Source organism: Entelurus aequoreus, linkage group LG18 (assembly GCF_033978785.1).
Source record: "Entelurus aequoreus isolate RoL-2023_Sb linkage group LG18, RoL_Eaeq_v1.1, whole genome shotgun sequence".
In the NCBI taxonomy this organism is placed as follows: domain Eukaryota; kingdom Metazoa; phylum Chordata; class Actinopteri; order Syngnathiformes; family Syngnathidae; genus Entelurus; species Entelurus aequoreus.
Genome location: NC_084748.1, coordinates 2,626,249 through 2,652,382, shown reverse-complemented (window position 1 = coordinate 2,652,382; position 26,134 = coordinate 2,626,249). Strand labels below are relative to the sequence as shown.

Genomic DNA, 26,134 nt, shown 5'->3' with positions numbered 1-26,134 from the left:
TGGGAATGATTAATCGATTATAGAATCGGGATAAATAAGAATTGTGATTTGCAAGTGAATCGATTTTTTGTGTGCACCCCTACAGTCAATATTTGTCACACCTATAAGGGGGATGGATTATATTTTATTATTTTATTGTCAACTAGGGCTGTGAATCTTAAACCACCTAACGATTCCATCCGATTCCTGGGGTGACAATTCAATTCAGAGTCGATTCTCGCTATGTATTTTGTATAATAATTATAATGAAACTTTAAAAAAAAAATCTCCTTCTGGTTGTATTATTAAAAAAAAATACATCAATGAAAATAGCCTTTTAATGATTTTTTTTTTAAAATTGTGAGTAGCTATAGAATCGGGATAAATAAGAATCGTGATTCAGATGTGAATCGATTCTTTTTGCTACCTGTGACAGTCTGGGTCGGGGGGGGGGGACCCTGCCTCTTGCCCCAAGTCAGCTGGGATAGGCTCCAGCTACCACCTGCCCCAAAAAGGAAGTGATGTCACACAGGTGGGACAGCAAGCACACAGTCCTCCATCTCAAACAGGAAGTGATGTCACACAGGTGGGACAGCAATCACACAGTCCTCCACCATCTCAAACAGGAAGTGACGTCACACAGGTGGGACAGCAAGCACACAGTCCTCCATCTCAAACAGGAAGTGACGTCACACAGGTGGGACAGCAAGCACACAGTCCTCCATCTCAAACAGGAAGTGACGTCACACAGGTGGGACAGCAAGCACACAGTCCTCCATCACAAACAGGAAGTGACGTCACACAGGTGGGACAGCAAGCACACAGTCCTCCACTATCTCAGACAGGAAGTGACGTCACACAGGTGGGACAGCAAGCACACAGTCCTCCATCTCAAACAGGAAGTGATGTCACACAGGTGGGACAGCAAGCACACAGTCCTCCACCATCTCAAACAGGAAGTGATGTCACACAGGTGGGACAGCAAGCACACAGTCCTCCACCATCTCAAACAGGAAGTGATTTCACACAGGTGGGACAGCAATCACACAGTCCTCCATCACAAACAGGAAGTGACGTCACACAGGTGGGACAGCAAGCACACAGTCCTCCACCATCTCAGACAGGAAGTGACGTCACACAGGTGGGACAGCAATCACACAGTCCTCCATCTCAAACAGGAAGTGACGTCACACAGGTGGGACAGCAAGCACACAGTCATCCATCTCAAACAGGAAGTGACGTCACACAGGTGGGACAGCATGCACACAGTCCTCCACCATCTCAAACAGGAAGTGACGTCACACAGGTGGGACAGCAAGCACACAGTCCTCCATCACAAACAGGAAGTGACGTCACACAGGTGGGACAGCAAGCACACAGTCCTCCACTATCTCAGACAGGAAGTGACGTCACACAGGTGGGACAGCAAGCACACAGTCCTCCATCTCAAACAGGAAGTGATGTCACACAGGTGGGACAGCAAGCACACAGTCCTCCACCATCTCAAACAGGAAGTGATGTCACACAGGTGGGACAGCAAGCACACAGTCCTCCACCATCTCAAACAGGAAGTGATGTCACACAGGTGGGACAGCAATCACACAGTCCTCCATCACAAACAGGAAGTGACGTCACACAGGTGGGACAGCAAGCACACAGTCCTCCACCATCTCAGACAGGAAGTGACGTCACACAGGTGGGACAGCAATCACACAGTCCTCCATCTCAAACAGGAAGTGACGTCACACAGGTGGGACAGCAAGCACACAGTCATCCATCTCAAACAGGAAGTGACGTCACACAGGTGGGACAGCAAGCACACAGTCCTCCACCATCTCAAACAGGAAGTGATGTCACACAGGTGGGACAGCAAGCACACAGTCCTCCATCACAAACAGGAAATGACGTCACACAGGTGGGACAGCAAGCACACAGTCCTCCATCACAAACAGGAAGTGACGTCACATAGGTGGGACAGCAAGCACACAGTCCTCCATCTCAAACAGGAAGTGACATCACACAGGTGGGACAGCAAGCACACAGTCATCCATCTCAAACAGGAAGTGATGTCACACAGGTGGGACAGCAAGCACACAGTCCTCCATCTCAAACAGGAAGTGACGTCACACAGGTGGGACAGCAAGCACACAGTCCTCCATCTCAAACAGGAAGTGACGTCACACAGGTGGGACAGCAAGCACACAGTCCTCCACCATCTCAAACAGGAAGTGACGTCACACAGGTGGGACAGCAAGCACACAGTCCTCCATCACAAACAGGAAGTGACGTCACACAGGTGGGACAGCAAGCACACAGTCCTCCATCTCAAACAGGAAGTGATGTCACACAGGTGGGACAGCAAGCACACAGTCCTCCACCATCTCAAACAGGAAGTGACGTCACACAGGTGGGACAGCAAGCACACAGTCCTCCACCATCTCAAACAGGAAATGACGTCACACAGGTGGGACAGCAAGCACACAGTCCTCCATCTCAAACAGGAAGTGACGTCACACAGGTGGGACAGCAAGCATACAGTCCTCCACCATCTCAAACAGGAAGTGATGTCACACAGGTGGGACAGCAAGCACACAGTCCTCCATCACAAACAGGAAGTGACGTCACACAGGTGGGACAGCAAGCACACAGTCCTCCATCTCAAACAGGAAGTGACATCACACAGGTGGGACAGCAAGCACACAGTCATCCATCTCAAACAGGAAGTGATGTCACACAGGTGGGACAGCAAGCACACAGTCCTCCATCTCAAACAGGAAGTGACATCACACAGGTGGGACAGCAAGCACACAGTCATCCATCTCAAACAGGAAGTGATGTCACACAGGTGGGACAGCAAGCACACAGTCCTCCATCTCAAACAGGAAGTGACGTCACACAGGTGGACAGCAAGCACACAGTCCTCCACCATCTCAAACAGGAAGTGACGTCACACAGGTGGGACAGCAAGCACACAGTCCTCCATCACAAACAGGAAGTGACGTCACACAGGTGGGACAGCAAGCACACAGTCCTCCACTATCTCAGAGAGGAAGTGACGTCACACAGGTGGGACAGCAAGCACACAGTCCTCCATCTCAAACAGGAAGTGATGTCACACAGGTGGGACAGCAAGCACACAGTCCTCCACCATCTCAAACAGGAAGTGACGTCACACAGGTGGGACAGCAAGCACACAGTCCTCCACCATCTCAAACAGGAAGTGATGTCACACAGGTGGGACAGCATGCACACAGTCCTCCACCATCTCAAACAGGAAGTGAAAGGGGCCGCTGCGTCGAGCCAGCTCAGCGGCGGTCTCCCCGCTGCTGCTGCGAAGTCCCGCCTTGAGTTGCCGCTGCGACAAGAGCAGCTCTAGAGTGCAACGCCAGTCTGCCGCGGAGGCGCCGCCGCCGTGGGAGGCCGCCAGGTGCAGCGCCGTCAGCCCGCCGTTGGTCTGCGCGTTGACGCGGGCGCCGCGCTGCAGGAGCAAGGTCGCCACGCCGACTCGGGCCCAGCGGCAGGCGCTGTGCAGCGGCGTCCAGCCGTCCACGGTGCGGGGGTTCACCTTGGAGCCGGCGGCGAGCAGGGCGGAGGCGGCGTCCACGTGGCCGCCGTAGGCTGCGCGGTGTAGCGGCGTGTAAGCGTCCTCGTCACGGCTGTGCACCAGTGAGGCGTCTGCTGCTAACAGCCTGGCCATGGTGGACAGCTGCAAGGCAACGTCATCAATAATCAATAATACACTTCACCTCCTCCTGGAACAACATGTGCTCAGGTGTCAAACTCTAGGCCGAATATAAAACATGTTCTATATTCTACTTTCTTCAGAATAGCCTCCCTTTGCTCTGATTATTGCCAAACTAGAATACAAAACATGTTGTCAGTTACTTCACCTTTTTGTTGTTAAGTACATAACTCCACATGTGTTCATTCATAGTTTTGATGTGACTATCTACAATGTAAATAGTCAACGCACACAATTTCCAGGCTTTCGCAAGCCACATAAAATGATGTGGCGGGGCCCCTGGGCGTTGAATTCGACACATGTGGCCCAGAGGACCCTCAAAGCATCACCCGGCCACTAAAACCTGGCCATGACGTGAAAATACTTTGTCACTTGCTGGGTTATCCTCAAAGTTAGAACTAAGCTTAAATGTGACGTAACCACGGGCGTATGTTGTTCTGCAAAAACTTGGTCAATTTGACAGTCACAGCTACAATCATTAGCTGTGTTGTTAGCATTGCGTCTCCTGCGTCATTTCACATCGAGTTATTGATGCCAAAGAGGATGTGCATCTTTGAAATCATTAAGAGTTCATCTCCAGTCTTGTTAGCATTAAATGCCACGCCGAGACCCATCAAGTCCTGCTACATCCCATTGTTGATATCGATTAAGGCTGCAGCTAACGATTATTTTTCTATCGATTAATCTATAGATTATTTTTTTCAATTAATCGGTTAATCTATAGATTATTTTTTCGATTCATCTATAGATTATTTTTCCTTTTAGTGATTATTTTTTTTATTTAAAATGAAGATGAAAAAATAAATGTAGGCCTGTTTTTTCAAAAGGCATGGCTTTTATTTACAAAAAAAAAGAAGTATGGCCACTCAGTCAACATTGACAACAACATGACTAAATATTCTGTAACAATGTAAACATTTAAAACTTTTAACATTTAACAAAATTAAAAGTAGCTTATTTGCTTTTTAATGTGCAAATATAAAAGTCAACATCCAGTGCAAATCTTAATATTCTGCAATAGTATAAGCATTTCAAAAGTAAAAGTATTGCTTATTTTGCTTTAAAATGTGCAAAAATAAAGATAAACATCCAATACAAAAAAGTGCAAAACGAAATATTCTGTAACAACAGTGTAAACATTTCAACAAAAGTGAAAGTATTGCTTATTTGCTCAAATGTGCAAAAATAAAGATAAACATCCAGTACAAAAAAGTGCCAATCTAAATATTCTGGAGCACTGTAAACATTAAGTATTGCTTTTAAAATGTGCAAAATAAACATCCAGTCCAACACAGTACACAATAACCAATTCTACTCATTCCAGTGAGTGACTAACAGTTGTAATGAAGAAAGGTTAGCATGTGTACATGTTTGGTTCTTTTCTTGTTTACAATATTCCCAGCAGCTGAAAATAGGCGCTCAGAAGGGGTCGATGTGGCTGGAACTGAGAGCTAATTAGCCTTCACCTCAAGCCAGGACTGCGAGTGAGCTGAGCTCCAGTTTATATTTCTAGAAGGTCAACGGGCTCATAGTGATGTTACTAGTAGTTGACTGGGAGGTGTTTATTATCATTTGGGGAGAGTCCGCTGCCTGATGCTCACCTGCTAAACACCTATCTGCTCCACGCTGAAGCGCTGACTACATGCGCTCTGAATACGCACTGCTGATTGGCTGATAACGCTTTGTATAACGCTTTGTGTGTACCAATCAGATGGTTGTGTGGGTGGGACAATGCTGCGTGCTGAGACAGAGGCAGAAGGAGCAAAGCAGCTTGTTAACACTTTAGCAGCTAAAGTTAGCTTTAGCTTAGAAACTCGTTCGGTACACCCCCGTACCGAACCGAAAGCCCCGTACCGAAACGGTTCAATACAAAACACGTACCGTTACACCCCTAGCAGATACAAATGACACATTCATGTTTTTGTGTAATGATGACAACGTATGCTCGCGCGGACGATTGACTAGTTGATGGTTTTCTTTTCAAATGTTGGTTCATAGCCGTTGTGCTGCTATGATAGGCCATTTCCGCTCGACACAGTGTGCATACAACAACATTATTAGGCCGTGTATTGAAATACTCCCACACTTTTGACCACTTTTGGCGTGATTTTTTCCCCCTCGCTCGCACCGTCGGCTTTGCGCTCCGCCATGACGGTAGTGTGACGTAAATATGCGACGCATCGACGCACAAAAACGGCGTCGACGTATTTACGTAACTGATGACGTCGATGACGTCGACTACGTCGACGCGTCGTTTCAGCCTTAATATCGATTGTGTCAAAAAGTCACCAATGTGGGGATGTGTTATTGATGAGGCAGGAGTTTAAGATGAAGTGCATCAAAAAGTTGTTCTGCTAAAACTTGAAGATTTGCCAACAATTGTCACTCAAAACCCGAAAACAAAAGCCTTAAAAAGGACTTAAACACTTAATTCAGGCCAAAAATGTGGAGTGTGTACTTAGATTTTTTTTTGTTTGTTACAAAAATCTGCCAGGTAGGCCGCAATATTTGAAGTGTGATGTTGTGAGCGAGGACTGTATTAGATATTCAGTGTGTCTGAAGAATTAAAGTATTCAATTGAATTTCGTCACAATGTAAAAATCAATAAAATATTGTTTACAAACTTTTAATGCAATAAACTCTAACATGCACGACTGATTAATATTACATTTTGACACAAACTATTCTGTATTGTATGTGATTTTTATAGAAAATATCCATGGATATGTGTTCTTCATCTATGTCAGGGGTCACCAACCTTTTTGAAAGCAAGAGCTACTTCTTGGGTAGTGATTAATACGAAGGGCTACCAGTTTGATACACACTTAAATAAATTGCCAGAAATAGCCAATTTGCTCAATTTACCTTTAACTCTATGTTATTATTAATAATTAATGATATTTACACTTAATTGAACGGTTTAAAAGAGGAGAAAACACGAAAAAAAATGACAATTAAATTTTGAAACATAGTTTAGCTTCAATTTCGACTCTTTAAAATTGAAAATTCAACCGAAAAAAAGAAGAGAAAAACTAGCTAATTCGAATCTTTTATGGAACATCATTAGTAATTTTTCCTGATTAAGATTAATTTTAGAATTTTGATGACATGTTTTAAATAGGTTAAAATCCAATGTGCACTTTGTTAGAATATATAACAAATTGGACCAAGCTATATTTCTAACAAAGACAAATCATTATTTCTTCTAGATTTTCCAGAACAAAAATTTTAAAAGAAATTGAAAAGACTTTGAAATAAGATTTAAATTTGATTCTACAGATTTTCTGGATTTGCCAGAATAATTTTTTGGAATTTTAATCATAATAAGTTTGAAGAAATATTTCACAAATATTCTTTGTTGAAAAAACAGAAGCTAAAATGAAAAATGTAATTAAAATGTATTTATTATTCTTTACAATAAAAAAAATAAATTTACTTGAACATTGATTTAAATTGTCAGGAAAGAAGAGAAAGGAATATAACAGGTAAAAAGGTATATGTGTTTAAAAATCCTAAAATCATTTTTAAGGTTGTATTTTTTCTCTAAAATTGTCTTTCTGAAAGTTATAAGAAGCAAAGTAAAAAAATGAATGAATTTATTTAAACAAAAGAAGACCAAGTCTTTAAAATATTTTCTTGGATTTTCAAATTCTATTTGAGTTTTGTCTCTCTTAGAATTAAAAATGTCGGGCAAAGCGAGACCAGCTTGTTAGTAAATAAATAAAATTTAAAAAAATACAGGCAGCTCACTGGTAAGTGCTGCTATTTGAGCTATTTTTAGAACAGACCAGCGGGCTACTCATCTGGTCCTTACGGGCTACCTGGTGCCCGCGGGCACTGCGTTGGTGACCCCTGATCTATGTAATATTACACTCCTGTTGTTAACTTTTAATGAGATGAGTGGTTCCAAAGTCTTCAACGTGATCCCAGGTGACAAACACAACACTACAGTCTGAATTATATTTACAATGCAGCTTTTGAAGCATAACATAGCTTTTTCTTTCCTAGTAGGGAATCGCTTCAAAATGTTAAGAGCAATAATAATGTTTTCAATGACTTTCCAGGAGCAGCAGTGCTTGGAAATATAATTGTGTGTGCATTGTACAAAGCCCCGCAGGTTTGCACTCCCCCCAAAAATGTCCAGTGTACTGTACATGCTGCGGTGAAAAGATTATAATTTGACAGCATTATCAGACTTTGGCTTAGAACAGGGGTGCAGTTATGGCTGCACTCAAAGGGCCACTTGCGATGTAAATATAAATGTATAAGTTAGTGTTGATATTAATATTACTTGCTATGCATTTGAGAATTATACTGTATATATTTTTATGTACAGTGTAAACAAAATCTGTAGATTTTATGGTAAAAACCTGGCAGCTCAGTCGCAGGGATTCACAACAAAACCTCTGGTGGTTTTTCTGACATATTAATTTTGAATGGAAAAACGGTACCTCTGTTTTTTTACGGTAAAATTCTGGCAACTGAGCTGTAGAATCGTAAGCATAAAATCAACAAGTTGTTTTGACTGTGTACAATTTGATGGATGACTTCAAGTCAAGCGGATATTTACCTGTTTATTTTTATTTTACAAAAACAAAACAAAAAAGTTTGAAATATATGATAATGTCATATTTGTTGCGCTATTAGATAATATTAATGTTTAAAAATGATGCAGGTGCATGGAGTACATGTATTTTTTTCTGTCAAAATGGAATAACAACTGCGATGAGGTGGCGACTTGTCCAGGGTGTACCCCGCCTTCCGCCCGAATGCAGCTGAGATAGGCTCCAGCACCCCCCGTGACCCCAAAAAGGGACAAGCGGTAGAAAATGGATGGATGGATGGAATAACAAATACATTTAGTAAGAAAAGACAAAGTACTTTATTGACACATATTATTTCCAGGCTTTCACGGGCCATGTAAAATCATGCGGCAGGCTCGATGTGGCCCCCGGGCCTTGAGTTTGACACTTGTGGCTTAGAGCAGTGGTCCCCAACCTTTTTGTAGCTGGGGACCGGTCAACGCTTGAAAAAGTGTCCCACGGACCGGGGGGGGGGGGGGTGATATATATATATATTTTTTCATTTTTTTTTTTCATAAAGAAATACAATCATGTGTGCTTACGGACTGTATCCCTGCAGACTGTATTGATCTATATTGATATCTAATGTATATATTGTGTTTTTTATGTTGATTTAATTTTAAAAAAAAAAAAAAAAAAAAAAAGGTTTTTTTTTTTTAAATTACATTTCTTGCGCGGCCCGGTACCAATCATACCGGTCCGCGGCCCGGTGTTTGGGGACCACTGGCTTAGAGCAAGTCCTCCTGCCCACTTCTCCAAAGTGGGCTGGCTCAAGGTGGAGGACAGAGTAAAACAACTTGCACTGAGCCTGGTCTATAAAATCCGCTACACCTCCCTGATAGCGAAGTACATGTCAAACTACTTCCTTAACGTAAATGACCGCCATAACCACAACACCAGGGGGAGCTCCACTAACCACGTTAAACCCAGATTCCGATCTAACAAAGGTCTTAACTCATTCTCTTTCTATGCCACATCAATGTGGAATGCGCTCCCAACAGGTATAAAAGAAAGGGCATCTCTATCCTCCTTCAAAACCGCAATAAAAGTTCACCTCCAGGCAGCTACAACCCTAAACTAACACCCTCCCCGGATTGCTAACAATCAAATGTAAACAATCAAATGCAGATACTTTTTCTTATGCCTTCTGATCTCTCTCTCTCTCTCCCTCTCTCTCTCTCTCTCTCTGTCTCTCTCTCTCTATGTCCACTACTTGCTGTCCATATCCTACCCCCTCCTCCCCTCCACACCCCTGATTGTAAATAATGTAAATAATTCAATGTGATTATCTTGTGTGATGACTGTATTATGATGATAGTATATATGATAGTATATATCTGTATCATGAATCAATTTAAGTGGACCCCGACTTAAACAAGTTGAAAAACTTATTGGGGTGTTACCATTTAGTGGTCAATTGTACGGAATATGTACTTCACTGTGCAACCTACTAATAAAAGTCTCAATCAATCAATGAAAATAAAGAAAACACATTGAATGAGAAGGTGTCTTCATATGTTTTATTTGTATGTATATGTGTATATATTAGGGGTGTAACGGTACACAGAAATTTGGGTTCGGTACGTACCTCGGTTTAGAGGTCACGGTTCGGTTCATTTTCGGTACAGTAAGAAAACAACAAAATATACATTTTTGGGTTATTTATTTACCAAATTTGCAAAATCTTCCAGCAAAAATATTTTTCTTGGTGTAATATTTGATGTGAAGTAATGGGAACCTTGCATAGCTCAATCATTCATAATAACATTGATTTTGATTCAATATTATGTTTTGAGCAATGACAGTTTGAAAGAAAAATAAAACAGCTTTGTTTTATTAGTCAACATTGCAACTTTTTATAAATTACATTTAACCTTTAAGCTTTTTTATTTCACTTTTGTTATGTTTTTGTTTATTTGAATAGTATTTTTAGAACATTTAAAACATTAGCTGTGGGCCGCAAATGGCCTCCGGGGCACACTTTTGACACCCCTGCTATAGATAATAAAAAATGAAATGTGATAAATCTATGGATAAAAAGCAGAGCCTGGCGACGCATGCGCGTTTATCATCTCTCTCTCTCTCTCTCTGTCTCTGCCCCTCCCTCACCAATGCTGCTGCGCGCACAATTTGTTTTGTTTTTAACCCCTTCTTAACCCTGAACGTACATTGAAAATACACGCAACCCTAACTCAAAATGCCGGACATTTGAGGCATTTAAGAAACTCCGCCCTGACAGCTCCGCAAAAGAGGACATGTCCGGTGAAAAGACGACGTATGGTCAGTCTATCCTAGCCCGTTAGCTGCTAGCATGCCGTGTGTTGTGCCTCGGTGTGCATTGTTTACACAACGTGCGTTACGCTACTTAATATGTCCGTGTGGAAACTCGTTCGGTACACCATTGAACCGAACCGGAACCCCCGTACCGAAACGGTTCAATACAAATACACGTACCGTTACACCCCTAGTATTTATATATATCTATTGTAGATAATGCATATGTTTAAGAGCTATTTCTTTATTTCATAATCATGTTTGAATCAGCTCATTTCTTTCCTTAATTTTACTCTGTATACTAGTTTCTCTTTGTCTTCAGATTGCCTGGTTAGATAGGGTCGTAAACCATCAGGAATGTGAACACAACCCCCAAGTCTCTCTTCTTATCAGTGTTGGGGGGAGGGGAAAGGCGGGCTTTCTTTGTGTGAAAAGAGTTGCTTTTGGCCTGTGGAAGGCCAGATCAACTTGGGCTGCGCATTTGTATGTGTTGTTCGAGGCTGGTCTCATTATTGCCAAAGCTTTGACAATAAAATTACAAAATACCTATTCTGTGCTTGGTGGTACCGTTTGAGTTCAGTTGATATGTCATTAAGGAACTTGGGACTGACCAGCGTTTTACATCCCACTTGGAGGAACATCTGGTCAAACGCAACAATTTGGGGGCTTCGTCCGAGATGACACGCTGACAATTGGACCTTCTCTTGCAATCTTCTGGACAGACTCACATGGCCAAAACATAATTCAAGGTAAGCAGAACCTTTCTTTTTAGATAAAATCTGCATTAGGAGTCTGCCCAGAAGTCTGTAAGTTAAACACTGCTTTGTACCGCAGACACAGAATGGTGATTTTGATAGATTGATTGCATTTTTGCCGAGCCTGCCATTGCATTAAAATTGTAAATAGGTGGTCAACTCACGCCATTGTGTCTCGATTACCGTGACGGGCAGTTTCATTGACGAGTGAACTAATAGTTGGGTGTGGCTCACCCTGGGTAGTTGGTCGCCGCCTAAAAGAGTAACGGGTTAAAGGCCCTCGTATGATATGGAGGTTAGAGGCCTGCATATTGCACGATAAATTGCACGGGTTAGAGTTAGAGGCTCTAGCTGCGTATTGTACGAAAAATTACGGGGTTAAAGGCCGCCGTATGGTTTGTGGGTTAAAGGCCTTCAGGGGTTCGAGGCCCTTCTGAAAAAAATAGACACAATGGCCACTGAGTGTGACAGACAGGAATGTGATGGCGGTCGGGGAGGAATGTGATGAATCATTACTGTGTAATGATCAATTGAATGGACGGTTGTCGACAATAAAATTAGCAAGTAGAGTTTAAAAAGAAAAAAAAGAGAACGTTCCTTGAAAGGGTTAAGAGGGAGTTTACAATACTCGAAAAGTTGTGAACTCAAACGTCTGGTAAAATAAAAAATAAAATAAAAAAGTAACTGGAAGTTTTATGGTAAAGTGAAACGCAGAGAGAGTGCTTACGTGTGCGTGGGTGTGTGTGCGTAGGGCTGTAGGCACTTGCTTGTGTGTGCGTGAGTGCTTACACGTGCATGTGTGTGTGTGTGCGCTGGTGAAAATGGTCAAGAGAAAAAAAGAGCAGGGTTGGTGCTCGAGAATTTAAGAGTTTAGCGTATGATAAAAGTAAACGGGGATTACGTGGAAAAACGAAATGCAGCAAAAGAACCGATGATTAATGAGACAAATAGGACAGACTAGACTGATTGGTGTTTTGCCTGCCGCGCATGCGCAAGACAATTCAAACGACCCGCCCAGACTTTAGGCCACCGCCTCCTACTCCAGTGAGAAGAAAAGATGAGAAAGTGACAAATGAAGGTATTCGTAAATGGTATGCTGTTGATTGTGGTTAGCTGCAAGTTTGTTTATTTGTTTGTTTGTTTAGTTGTTTGAGTGAAATGGGAAGAAATCAATAGGAGACTTTAGAAGCATTTTGTATCGTTGTGTTTCCACACAAGATGGCAAAAATACAGAACAACAAGTAGGATTAATGGCTGAATCTTCGACCTCACCGATAACACCATACGTTACAAACATAGCTACTGCTATGCGCAGTCTCTTTCCTCAAGATGAGGATGATAAGGCTAATGACAGAGCAGCAAGGAAGCAACTCCTTAATTTACAGATCGCTGAAAATAAAAGGTTAAAAGAACCAAAAGGTCAAAGATCAGCTAGGATATATTCAGCAGTGGGTGACCTTGCTTTTGAGTTCCAACAGGTGGAGGAAAGAATCCTCAACAGACGTGCGACCAGACGGTTGGACTCGGGTGGTGGACAACACGATGCTTCAAAGCCAGTCCGGGGTGGAAACTGTTTCGGCTGTGACCAGCCTGGTCACTGGAGTCGTGAACATTTTCGAACGGGAAAGGTTCCGTAGTGCCAACAAACGAACACAAAAGCGTGGCAAAGGACGCCCACCGCAGGAGCCCCAGCAGGAGATACAGACTGGCCCCCTGCTGGACATGAGTGTCAACGACAATGTTATCAGTTCGTGATTGACACTGGCGCCACCCATTCGATTCTGAATGCAGAGGTACCAAAGAAACTGTGTGCTTCCTCTTTAAAGGTCGAAGGCTTCGCTGGGGTCACAAGGTTACCTGTCACCAAACCACTTCCGGTTCAGATTGCTGGACCTCCTTTACAGACTGTACCCTGACATTCAAATCGCACAGAAGGAACATTCTTGGTGTTACCTGACGGCTTAACCACCAAGCTGCGACACCACTACCAAGGCTCCTACCACAGCCTGAAACAACAGGAATGGCTGACATCCAACTGCTCTAACAGTGAAAACCCTGACTGGCTGAGATGCTTCCGTGTGTTCTGCCACCCGACTCGCCATATGTTATGATCACCAGTTAGACACTCATACCAGGAGACCTTTGACTCCTTTGTATATTTATATATGTTGGAACTCAAGGTGTGGTTGCTCATGTTGACCTATCTTTGAAACAACTAGCATGGTATAAGATGGACACAATTGTGTCCCACATTGTTCACTTGCTCTCTGTCTCGCCTACAAAACCAAAGAACTTAGGTGCAATGATAAGACACGGCGTAGCTGCCAAACATTACACCGACACCCAAATACCACATTTTCAATTGTTTAGGTTTAGCACATAGTTGTGTTAAACACATAACTATGGGCTGCACTTTAGACACCTGTAGGCTACGAGGAGCTAGCAGCTACACAACAGCTGAGCTAAAACGACACATTACACATTTAAGCATATCAAATAATTATAGTTGCTCATTACATACACATAGTTGTCAAGACAGAAGTCTGATAGAAAGTATTCAGTAACAAACGTGTCTGCATCATTCAACTTTCTACAACATGAGCTTGACTTAATGAATTATTGGGGCCACCAGGTGTGGTAAAATTTCAAAATACTATTGCTAAAGCATTCGCCACAAGGGTAGTATTTTTCTAGTATTGGTGACAATATAAATATAAGCATATTTGTTACTTTCACCATATTGAATAAGTTACATAAAAGCTAGGGTTTAGTTGAGTTTGAGTTAATTGTGATATTGCTAAGGGGTCCCCTACCCTAACAACACCCCCCAGTGGACCATAGAGGCTAAAGAGACAATCATTGACCTCAAACATGACCTGTCCTCCGCTACTTGACTATTAGCTGACCTTTTTCTTAGATGTTTCTGAAAGTGATAGTATGACTAACACAGTCCTTTTTTCAGAAACAGAAGGGGGTGAGTGAGGGTGGATACAGACTCCTTGGAACAAAATCGACAATCATCCGACTCTGACACATTCCATAGTTTTAACGTTTTTACCGTGGGTAAGAAGTTATAACTAATTTTAATTTGAAAATAACGATTTTACACATCGATAGTAGTTTAGTAGATCAAATTTAGAATATGGAGGAGGTGAGGGTGAATCATGTATAGTCTTTGATTTCACTGATATGATCAATACGGTACAAGGGAAAGGTACGTACTGACTTGTGTTGACAATCACAGTGGTTGGCCGGAAGCAACAACAGCCTCAAAAGAGGATGCAACATCAGTAATTAAATGACTTGTGAATGACCTAGTACCCCGACATGGTTTCCCCAAAAAGATTAGGTCAGACAACGGCAACCATTTAATTTAAAAAAAAAAAAAAAAAACCTCACTTAGCCTTGGTCGAAAAGGCTTTCGGACTAGAACACAGGTTTGGGGTACCATCCTGAGTCCCAAGGTAAGGTTGAAAGGATGGACCAGAACATTAAAAACTAATTGGCTAAAATCTGTGCACAGACCAAATTTAATTGGATTGACATGTTGCAATTAGCGTTAATGATCATTCGAAGGTCCGTGAATAAAACTGTTTTACCGCCCTTTGAGTTTTTTCACCCTATGAGCTGCATACAGGTCAGCCATTCACAGGACCAGCAGCCGCCATGGAAGGAGGACTCAGCGTAAAACCAAAATGGTATTTTACACAAAAAATGCAGAATTTGTGTGCCAGTTCTTCTGTACAGATACGAGGATGACAGCCCGCCACTCCAGATTCCCTTCCGGCCGCTGAGAGGGTCAAGATCAAGGTCATCAAACGCAAGTGGACGGAGCCCAGGTGGTCCCTTCAAGGTCGTGGAACGGACGTCTCACGCCCTTCGACTAGCTGGAAAAGGGGACACCTGGTACCACCTCTCCCTCTACACTCCTGCTGAAGAACCTGACAGATTACCAGCGGATGTCATTGCTGACATCGCCACTACATCTGCCCCACTCGACCCCCAGCAGCGCCTTTTGAGCCTGAGGCAGCTGAAGAAGAACGGGAGCAGAAAACGACTCATTTTTAGTGTCATAGAAGAGCGAGGCCTTAATTACACACACATAATCCTACAGCCCAGAAGACGACGCTGAGAGAGAGATTTTCTACCTATATTACTCTTTTTAACTTCTATATTGTATATCCTTATTTGAGACCAGCCTTTATACTCGAAGTTATCCAATTTCTCTTGCTTGTTTTCAGCATAACTATCTGTGTCGTTATATTAAGTGAAAAGTTTGATGTTTATCCCCGTTTCGTTACCTGAATTACTCTGATTTTGATAGTCGAAAAACAAGGATGTTACGCCCAGAAGTATTTCCTGACGGATTGGTGTTTAGGCGTGTTCTACTGTCTTTGTGTCTCAGTTCTTCCTTCCTGACGACAGTGACTGACAAGTGTCTAAGAACAAACAGCGGACTTTAAATAGACTGGGTCAAAGAGGATAGCAAGACTTATTTTTTGACCTATGCAGTGTGATTAATTACGGGGGACACAATAGCTATTACCGTGGTAATAACCTCTATATTTGTGACGACTCAACCCTGAACCATCGGTGTCGGATGCAGACAACATACTATGGTAAGTGGTGCCCATCGTCCCTTTTATGTTGTTTTGGGGGTTGACCTGACTGATACAGACTCTAAAGGAATTATTAAAATTAATGTCCTTGAGAGGGCGTTAACTACCTCTACACCCTCTGTAGCACCTAAAGTACCACCCCACCTTGGTGGTGTTTCAAAGGCTCTCACATCTGTGCGTGCTAATGACATCACCACCGAAGGCCTGGTAACTTTGACCTTAGGAGCGGGTACAGGTAAACCTGTGGCTCAGGTGGATGCCAAAACCTGGGTGACTGTGTTGCTTGTTCCGCTGGACGTCCTTTTCCCCACACTTACCCCGCCCCTTTTAAGTTGACTGACATGTGTACCCTTCTGTTGACAATGCCACCCGACTTCTTCCATTTGTGGCCCAAAAGCTGAATTACACGTGTTTTCAATTCAAAGGACCCTCTTCGTCCCCCAACAAATTGGGTGACATTAACCCTTCCTGGTGCACCACACTGATAGATGGCTCAAGGATAGGCCCTTGGGCACGAGCTGACTTATTCTGGTATTGTGGGGAGCACAGATTGTACATTAGAATCCCAACGTTATCCGTAGGGCTTTGTGCTATGGTTAGACTGGTGACCCCACTCACCCTAGTGGGTACCAAATTAACTCCCCTTGTAACTCCTGTCTCAGCGGCCTCTCTAACTTCTCGCCGACGCCGCCATGTTTTATCTCGAAGGAGTGTAAAGGGCTCCTTTGATCTGATGAGAAACCCTGATGGTGTTTACTTTGATGCAATTGGACAACCAAGAGGGGTCCCCTCACAACACAAATTGTGGTGTGAATCCTGTGCAGGTTTCGAGAACCTTCCTATCATTGGTGCTATTTTCCCTGTGACTGCTACTAAAAATGTTGAACGCATTAACTATGTTTTTTATAATCTGTTGAGACTGACCAACCTGACTCGTGACGCCGTTGAGGGACTTGCTGAACAACTTGCCCCGACCTCTCTCATGGCCATCCAGAACCGCATAGCCCTTGACCGCATCCTAGCCAAGGAAGAAGGCGTGTGTGCAATGTTTGGTGACCAATGCTGTACCTTCATTCCTAACAACACTGCACCAGATGGCTCAGTTCAGAGGGCCTTAGAGGGCCTCCAGGCCCTGTCTAAGGAACTTACTGAAGTTTCAGGGGTCTCTGACCCCTTTAAAGATTGGCTCCAAAGCACATTTGGCAGGTGGACTGACCTAATTAAGTCTGTCCTGGTCTCCATTGGAGTTTTCTTGGCCATTATAGCCTCTTGCGGTTGCTTTATCGCCCCTTGTGCTAAGTCTCTATGCACCCGCATCATTGTTAGAGCTGTAGAAGGTCAACCCCACCCTGTTTCTGGGCTCGTTATGTCTTTGAAGGGGGTCAAGCAAAATGGAGACTTTCGAGAATTGTTGATTTCCTTCCCTGACCATGACGACATTGACGTGGACTCCCTCCTTCTGTCATCCATGTAAATATGCTGTTGTTTTATTGCTAGCTTGCTCAAAGAAAAAAAAAAAACTACAGCACCTACTTTAATGTGGGGCGTGCTTTAGAGGTGTTGCTCTCGTAGGAGAGATCTTTTGGATAAGATCTGAAGGGGGATTGTAGATAATGCATATGTTTAAGAGCTATTTCTTTATTTCATAATCATGTTTGAATCAGCTCATTTCTTTCCTTAATTTTACTCTGTATACTAGTTTCTCTTTGTCTTCAGATTGCCTGGTTAGATAGGGTCGTAAACCATCAGGAATGTGAACACAACCCCCAAGTCTCTCTTCTTATCAGTGTTGGGGGGAGGGGAAAGGCGGGCTTTCTTTGTGTGAAAAGAGTTGCTTTTGGCCTGTGGAAGGCCAGATCAACTTGGGCTGCGCATTTGTATGTGTTGTTCGAGGCTGGTCTCATTATTGCCAAAGCTTTGACAATAAAATTACAAAATACCTATTCTGTGCTTGGTGGTACCGTTTGAGTTCAGTTGATATGTCATTAAGGAACTTGGGACTGACCAGCGTTTTACATCCCACTTGGAGGAACATCTGGTCAAACGCAACACTATCCAACCTAAATTCAAACTCCATCCATCTATTTTCTACCGCTTGTCCCGTTCGGGGTCGCAGGGGGTGCTGTAGCCTATCTCAGCTGCATTCGGGCGGAAGGCGGGGTACACCCTGGACAAGTCCTAAATTCAAACTCATTTAATAAACTTTTTTAATGAAATATAATATTTGTTACATTATTATATGCAGTATGTGTATATTTATAAAGAATAAATACATTTAGTAAGAAAAGATAAAGTACTCTAGGCCACATAAAATACATAGCGGGCCACTTCTGGCCCCCGAGCCTAGACTATGACACCTGTGTACTACGCACTATGAGACTAAACTAGACTATGACACCTGTGTACTACGCACTATGACACTAAACTAGACTATGACACCTGTGTACTACGCACTATGACACTAAACTAGACTATGACACCTGTGTACTACGCACTATGACACTAAACTAGACTATAACACCTGTGTACTACGCACTATGACACTAAACTAGACTATGACACCTGTGTACTACGCACTATGACACTAAACTAGACTATAACACCTGTGTACTACGCACTATGACACTAAACTAGACTATAACACCTGTGTACTACGCACTACGACACTAAACTAGACTATGACACCTGTGTACTACGCACTATGACACTAAACTAGACTATGACACCTGTGTACTACGCACTATGACACTAAACTAGACTATGACACCTGTGTACTACGCACTATGTAACCGCCTCCTGTCTGCTGCAGGTGACGTCGGCAAGCTGATGGCCGCCCACATTTTAGAGCAAACCTAAAATGACACCTGTGTCTTTTACCTGTAGACATCATATTACAAGTATGAAATAAGCGCATTAGAGGGGCCCCTTGTCCAGGTGTTGAATGTGTGCAGGTGACTTTGAGTTTATTTGGATCATGCATGCATACAACATGATACATCACAATTTCCAGTTTCTCTTTTCAACAAGTTGGAAAAGGAGTAGGAAGAAGCAGAATCCTATCCCCTTTCTTTGACATAACAGTTGCTAAAACTGTTGTTCACTTCCTGTTCTTCAATTTATTCACAATATACTCCACAAGTAATCACAATACAAATAAATAAATATATAATACTGGGTAAAGTAAGTTATATTTCATATGGTGAGATGAGTAACAGTGTTTCCCATAAACTGCCAAGATACATGTGGCGGTGGGGGCGTGGCTATGGGCGTGGTCACCAATTGCATCATCAAATAATTTGCATAATTTACTACAATGATATGATTTTCTCTAAAAAGGCTCAAAAATGTATACTTACTAATTAATAATAACAGTTTTGTTTTAAACGTCCATCCATCCATTTTACAATATAATTACAACACTTTATGTACATATTTATATACAGATTTGAATAAGTTATTCACTGAAATATATGTAATAATTGTGGTTCTTACAAAAAATATATCTTATAAAATTATAAAAGCTAAAATGTCTCTTAAAGCTCTGCCCCTTTAATTAGTGCATACTAAATAATTTAACTTTAGCCTACTACTACAAGCATATTATTTACCAGCAACATAAAGTGAAACAGGTGTCCTGCCACAGTCAGTAACAAATAAACAGAAAACAGTAGTGGTGGGAGATAGACACAGAGCTTCATCAAACATCTGATCCACTGAACAAAGAGCTCCAAAAATCTTGATCCTACACTTCTCTTTTGTAAAGTAAACGTGAACAGCCGATACGGGCATCTACATCTACTATATGATTTGCCTGAGAAGCTGGACAGGACACAAAAAAAAATAAAAATAAAAAAAATTTTTTTTTTTGTGGCGGCCTTAATTCTTTCGTGGTGGGCCACCACAAATAAATGAATGTGTGGGAAACACTGAGTAAGATTATTTTCAAAATGAATGGATGGATGAAATAAATTCAGAATGCTTATCTTCTTCTTTGTACTTTGTAAACACTTTAAATTTGAAGAGTTTCTTGAAGTGGATTATTATATTAGTACAATTGTTTATTAATCCATTCCATCATTTAATTCCACTTACTGATATATTGAAGGTCTTAAGTAAAGATGAATGCGTTAAAATGTAATATCGGAAATTATCAGTATCGGTTTTTTATTATCAGTATCGTTTTTTTTGTTTTTTTTAAAATTAAATCCACATAAAAAACACAAGATACACTTACAATTAGTGCACCAACCCAAAAAACCTCCCTCCCCCATTTACACTCATTCACACAAAAGGGTTGTTTCTTTCTGTTATCAATATTCTGCTTCGTACATTATATATCAATATATATCAATACAGTCTGCAAGTCCGTAAGCACACATGATTGTGCGTGCTGCTGCTCCACTAATAGTACTAACCTTTAACAGTTAATTTTACTCATTTTCATTCATTACTAGTTTCTATGTAACTGTTTTTATATTGTTTTACTTTCTTTTTTATTCAAGAAAATGTTTTTAATTTATTTATCTTATTTTATTTGATTCATTTTTTTAAAAAGGACCTTATCTTCACCATACCTGGTTGTCCAAATTAGGCATAATAATGTCTTAATTCCACGACTGTATATATCGGTTGATATCGGTATCGGTTGATATCGGTATCGGTAATTAAAGAGTTGGACAGTATCGGCATATCGGATATCGGCAAAAAGCCATTATCGGACATCCCTAGTCTTAAGTGTTTTTAGAAGAATTGTTGTATATTCTTGGCTAGCAGGTTATAGTTTGCTTTGTACATCATTTTAGCTGTTTGCAAATTCACTATGTCCTGGAATTTCAGTATTTGTGATTCAATAAATAAAGTGTTTGTATGTACTCTATATCCAACATGATGTATCATTATAACTCATCTTTTTTGTAACACAGTTAGTGTATGAAGTGTACTTTAAGGCTGAAATGACGCGTCGACGTCATCGGTTACGTAAATACGTCGACGCCGTTTTTGTGCGTCGACGCGTCGCATATTTACGTCACACTACCGTCATGGCGAAGCGCGAAGCAGACGATCAAAGCAGACGATGCGAGCGAGGGGGAAAAATCACGCCAAAAGTGGTCAAAAGTGTGGAAGTGTTTCAATACACGGCCTAATAATGTTGTTGTATGCACACTGTGTCGAGCGTAAATGGCCTATCATAGCAGCACAACGGCTATGAACCAACATTTGAAAAGGAAAACCATCAACCATCAACTAGTCAATCGTCCGCGCGAGTATACGTTGTCATCATTACACAAAAACATGAATGTGTCATTTGTATCTGCTAGGGGTGTAACGGTAAGTGTTTTGTATTGAACCGTTTCGGTACGGGGCTTTCGGTTCGGTACGGGGGTGTACCGAACGAGTTTCTAAGCTAAAGTGTTGACAAGCTGCTTTGCTCCTTCTGCTTCTGTCTCAGCACGCAGCATTGTCCCACCCACACAACCATCTGATTGGTACACACATAGCATTACCAGCCAATCAGCAGTGTGTATTCAGAGCGCAGGTAGTCAGCGCTTCAGCGTGGAGCAGATAGGTGTTTAGCAGGTGAGCATCAGGCAGCGGACTCTCCCCAAATGATAATAAACACCACCCAGTCAACTACTAGTAACATCACTATGAGCCCGTTGACCTTCTAGAAACTTCAACTGCAGCTCAGCTCACTCGCAGTCCTGGTTTGAGGTGAAGGCTAATTAGCTCTCAGTTCCAGCCACATCGACCCCTTCTGAGCGCCTATTTTCAGCTGCTGGGAATATTGTAAATATTGACCTACTCTCCATTTTATGCTGCTGCTGTCATATAGACTGTATATACTGTAATATTGTACATGGTCATTGGTTTATATTGTATATATGTTATAGACATAATATAATATATCTGTATATAAATTACTCTGTACACATATTATGTATATATTCGTATATATGTTAGATTTTTTATAGCTATATTAGTCTATTTATACCTGCATTGTCCTTTCCATCATTGTAACTGAGCTACTGTGTTGAACAATTTCCCTTGTGGATCATTCAAGTTTGTCTAAGTCTAAGTCTAAAAGAACCAGAGCATGTGGACATGCTAACCTTTCTTCATTACAACTGTTAGTCACTCACTGGAATGAGTAGAATTGGTTATTGTGTACTGTGTTGGACTGCATGTTTATTTTGCGCATTTTAAAAGCAATACTTAATGTTTACAGTGCTCCAGAATATTTAGATTGGCACTTTTTTGTATTGGATGTTTATCTTTATTTTTGCACATTTTAGCAAATAAGCAATACTTTCACTTTTGTTGAAATGTTTACACTGTTGTTACAGAATATTTCGTTTTGCACTTTTTTGTATTGGATGTTTATCTTTATTTTTGCACATTTTAAAGCAAAATAAGCAATACTTTTACTTTTGAAATGCTTATACTATTGCAGAATATGAAGATTTGCACTGGATGTTGACTTTTATATTTGCACATTAAAAAGCAAATAAGCTACTTTTAATTTTGTTAAATGTTGTAGCTGAGATAGGCTCCAGCGCCCCCGTGAACCCGAAGGGATTAAGCGGTAGAAAATGGATGGATGGATGGGGTTAAAAGTTTTAAATGTTTACATTGTTACAGAATATTTTGTCATGTTGTTGTCAATGTTGACTGAGTGGCCATACTTCTTTTTTTTTGTAAATAAAAGCCATGCCTTTTGAAAAAACTGGCCTACATTTATTTTTTCATCTTCATTTTAAATAAATAAAAAATCGGTAAAAAAAAAAATCAAATCTATAGATGAATCGAAAAAATAATCTATAGATTAACCGATTAATCGAAAAAATAATCTATAGATTAATCTATAGAAAAATAATCGTTAGCTGCAGCCTTAGTGTACTTTTGTAGTTATTGCCCCATATTTCTACACAATAAGTCAGATAGGTAACACTAGTGAGCAGTAGAGAATATGAAGTCATTTTTGGTCTAGAACATGTTTTGCTTTATTCATTATTGACGTGTTTCTTGCTACTTTATGTTGTATATTTTTTACAGTTCAATTTATCATCAATCATTATACCTACAAATTTGGTTTCATTTACTCTTTCAATTTCTATTCCGTCTATTTGTATTTGTGTTTGACTTTCCCTTCTGACCAATGCAGTACGAGTGAAGGTGAAGAAGAAGAAGAAGACTTACACGGTTGTTTCCTGCGGCCCACAGAATGAGCTCTGCTGGTTTGTCTTTCAGAGTTTCTTCTTTGTGTAGACACCACTCCTCACTGTGGGCCTGCTCCTCCTCATCCTCATCCTCATCCTTACTCCCAGTCCACAGGCTGCTGGCCCCTCGGGGAATCAGGTGGCCGTGCGAGTTCAGCAGCTCCACCTGGTTCAAATCCTCTGGAAGCTCCATGAAGGTCTCTCTATTATTTTTGGGGAAAGGTGGGAGCAAAAACACTTTATGCGGCGCTAATGTTGTGGTTATTTTATCAGCAAAAAAACATCAAACACTTTTATTACGTGTGTCTAAAAGGAGCATGAACATTTGCGATTCAAAATATTGGAAATCTCCTGAAAATTGGTCAAAAATACCATTTCAGAACAGTTCATGGATTGAATACATTTCCTGAAATATTGCGAACATTTAAATAAAAACAATTCAGGGCTCCTTCACAAAGATTACAGTTGAGACATTATTCAAGCGGACATTGTTTCCTGGATGTTACAGAAAGTATGAGAATGTGTGAGCCGCTGCCTGCTCTTCTTTACTTATATAACCATCTCACACTTGTCAACATACACAAAGTTTGGATTTTTGGCAGACATATCCTTCCTGTCGTCCTTATGTCCAACCATCTCTGTCCATTCATCCATCTTCTACCAACATTTCATTCCGATTGTTCCATTTAATTATCTATTGACTACTGATTGCAAAGACGTACTTTTGGCTTGTTAGAGAGAACTTTCTGTTTCACCAATCAAAGGGAGCCTGGCAGTCACATGACCATACTCCAAACTACACACTGGAAAAAGTGCCGTCAGACTTTAATATTTACCTTACAAACTGGCAAAAAATAACATTTATATCATGCGCTGTCATCCGTGTCAGTAGAAATGTTCACATTTGAGCACTTTCAACCAGAGAAAACACATTTTAGCTGCAGCTAAAACCACCAATCTGTTTCACTGGATTCAGAATAAAACCAAATTCTGTTTTACCCAACAATGTTAGTATTTGAATATTGTTACTTGAAGACTTATTCCTGGTTACAATTATACGAGTCATACCAAAGACTATAAAAATGGGACCCATTACCTCCCTGCTTGGCACTCAGCATCAAGGGTTGCTGCCCACTGCTCCCCTCACCTCCCAGGGGGTGATCAAGGGGATGGGTCAAATGCAGAGGACAAATTTCACCACACCTAGTGTGTGTGTGACAATCATTGGTACTTTAACTTTACTTTAACTGTCAAGAAAGTATTGTCTAATACTTTGCCTAAAATGAGAATGCATCATAATCAGTGGTGGCTGGTGAATTTTGTTCTAGGTGGGGCTGAAAGTTTGTAAACCAAACCCCTGTAGGGGGGTCATCCTCTCCCAGAAGATTTCTTTGTGATTTTCACATACAAATGAAGCATTCCGGTGCATTCTGACAAAATAATGAAGACAAAATAGAACATTTCATAGGTTTGCAGAGAACTATGTACAATATGCACTTTTCACAAAATACAACCAATAGTAAGTTAATGTTAAATCTTACTTGTGAAAAGTAATCCCCCGAGTCCTATTTTCAACAGTCCTCTTATTTAAGCAGGAAAACGCTGAACACCATTTTTGTTTTCTGCCTGTCAACTGTCAGTTTAGGCTGCTCATCACCACTTCAAGATGGCGGCCCAATTTCTCGCGTCACAGCAGCCAATGCTGCGTCTACTTATAACATGTCTATGACGCTGCCTGCTTGTTATTACTTCCTGTTTCTTTGTGTAAGCTCATGTGGATCTTGTAGTTACTTCACGGTTAAAACAACGTAGCCCTAAAATGCTTCATATTAAAAGGTATACATATGATAATGTTGCTATTTACAATGGCCCACCTAACCTACCCACGCCTTCTAGATGTGTATGCACACTAAATAGCCGCGTTTATTAAACCCCACACAAAGTGACACTTGGTTACGTAAGTGCGACCACAGCTCAAATAAGACTATGTATATATTTATATGTTTATATGTACATTTATGCATTAAAATATTACACAAAGACGAGGACAACGTTTTCAATTCTCACCGTTCGGCGTTTCGGGATTCGAAACAAACCAGTGGAGCGTGTGGTGGGTGAATATGGGAAATGTAGTTCTAAGGGAAGAAAATTTGTAGGGGAACATTATTAAAAGACACCAACACCCATAACGCCCCGCGGCTGCTTCTCATTTCTTCGTTTGTTTCTTTGGCGGCGCAGCAGTCTATTGCTGCCGTTGCTGTATCTAGCGGCCATTGTGTGAACTGCAATCAAACCATTGTAGAACTGGCACTTTTTTTGTATTTCAATTGTTCTTTAATCATTTACATGATTTTAATGTATTAAAAGAAACAATGTTTTTTTTCAACCTTTATCATCATACAAGTATTAAATCAGTAACTATTAGTAATATGCAATATTGTGCAATATTACCCTTTGAGTGCAATACGTCCGACACTTATTACTCCAGTACTCTTGTCTTGTTCTGTATATTGTACAGTTGTTTGTATATTGTTTTGTATATCGTACATAATTGCTTATTGTTTTTATTGGATAGTAGTCTGTTTATTTCAATTCTTATTTTTTATCTTTATTACTTATGTGATTTATTTTTATTCCATATTTGTTTCCACTACCGCACCTTAAGTTGGAGTCCTTAATGTCGTTATATGCAAATTTAATGACAATAAAGTCCATTCTATTCTATTCTATTATCTGTATAAGAATTAAAGGCCTACTGAAATGATTTTTTTTAATTTAAACGGGAATAGCAGATCCATTCTATGTGTCATACTTGATCATTTCGCGATATTGCCATATTTTTGCTGAAAGGATTTAGTAGAGAAAATCGACGATAAAGTTCGCAACTTTTGCTCGCTGATAAAAAAAAGCCTTGCCTGTAGCGGAAGTAGCGTGACGTCACAGGAGCTAGTATTCCTCACAATTC

The 26,134-nt window shown here is 41.1% G+C and overlaps 1 protein-coding gene across 3 annotated transcripts; it reads right to left on the bottom strand.

Moving 5' to 3' along the window:
* Nucleotides 1-316: 316 nt before the first annotated feature.
* On the bottom strand, nt 317-25,296 carry LOC133633671 (ankyrin repeat domain-containing protein 49-like). 3 transcript variants are annotated; one of them, XM_062026287.1, is made up of 3 exons: nt 25,237-25,296; nt 23,150-23,372; nt 317-3,685 (listed from the first exon to the last, which is right to left on the bottom strand). In XM_062026287.1, exons 2-3 carry the CDS (start codon nt 23,360-23,362, stop codon nt 3,206-3,208), a joined length of 693 nt encoding a protein of 230 aa, XP_061882271.1. In that variant the 5' UTR covers nt 23,363-23,372; nt 25,237-25,296; the 3' UTR covers nt 317-3,205. The 3 variants fall into 3 exon arrangements, with proteins under 3 accessions (XP_061882271.1, XP_061882273.1, XP_061882272.1); XM_062026289.1 differs by lacking the exon at nt 25,237-25,296 and adding an exon at nt 24,711-24,834; XM_062026288.1 differs by lacking the exon at nt 25,237-25,296 and adding an exon at nt 23,892-23,939.
* Between the last annotated feature and the right edge of the window lie 838 nt (nt 25,297-26,134).

Coding starts and splice junctions, on each gene's coding strand:
- LOC133633671 (XM_062026287.1), bottom strand. CDS start 23,362: ATGGAGCTTCCAGAGGATTTGAACCAGGTGGAGCTGCTGAACTCGCAC. Junction 3,686..23,149: donor GGGCCGCAGGAAACAACCGT/GTAAGTCTTCTT, acceptor GTTGCCTTGCAG/CTGTCCACCATGGCCAGGCT.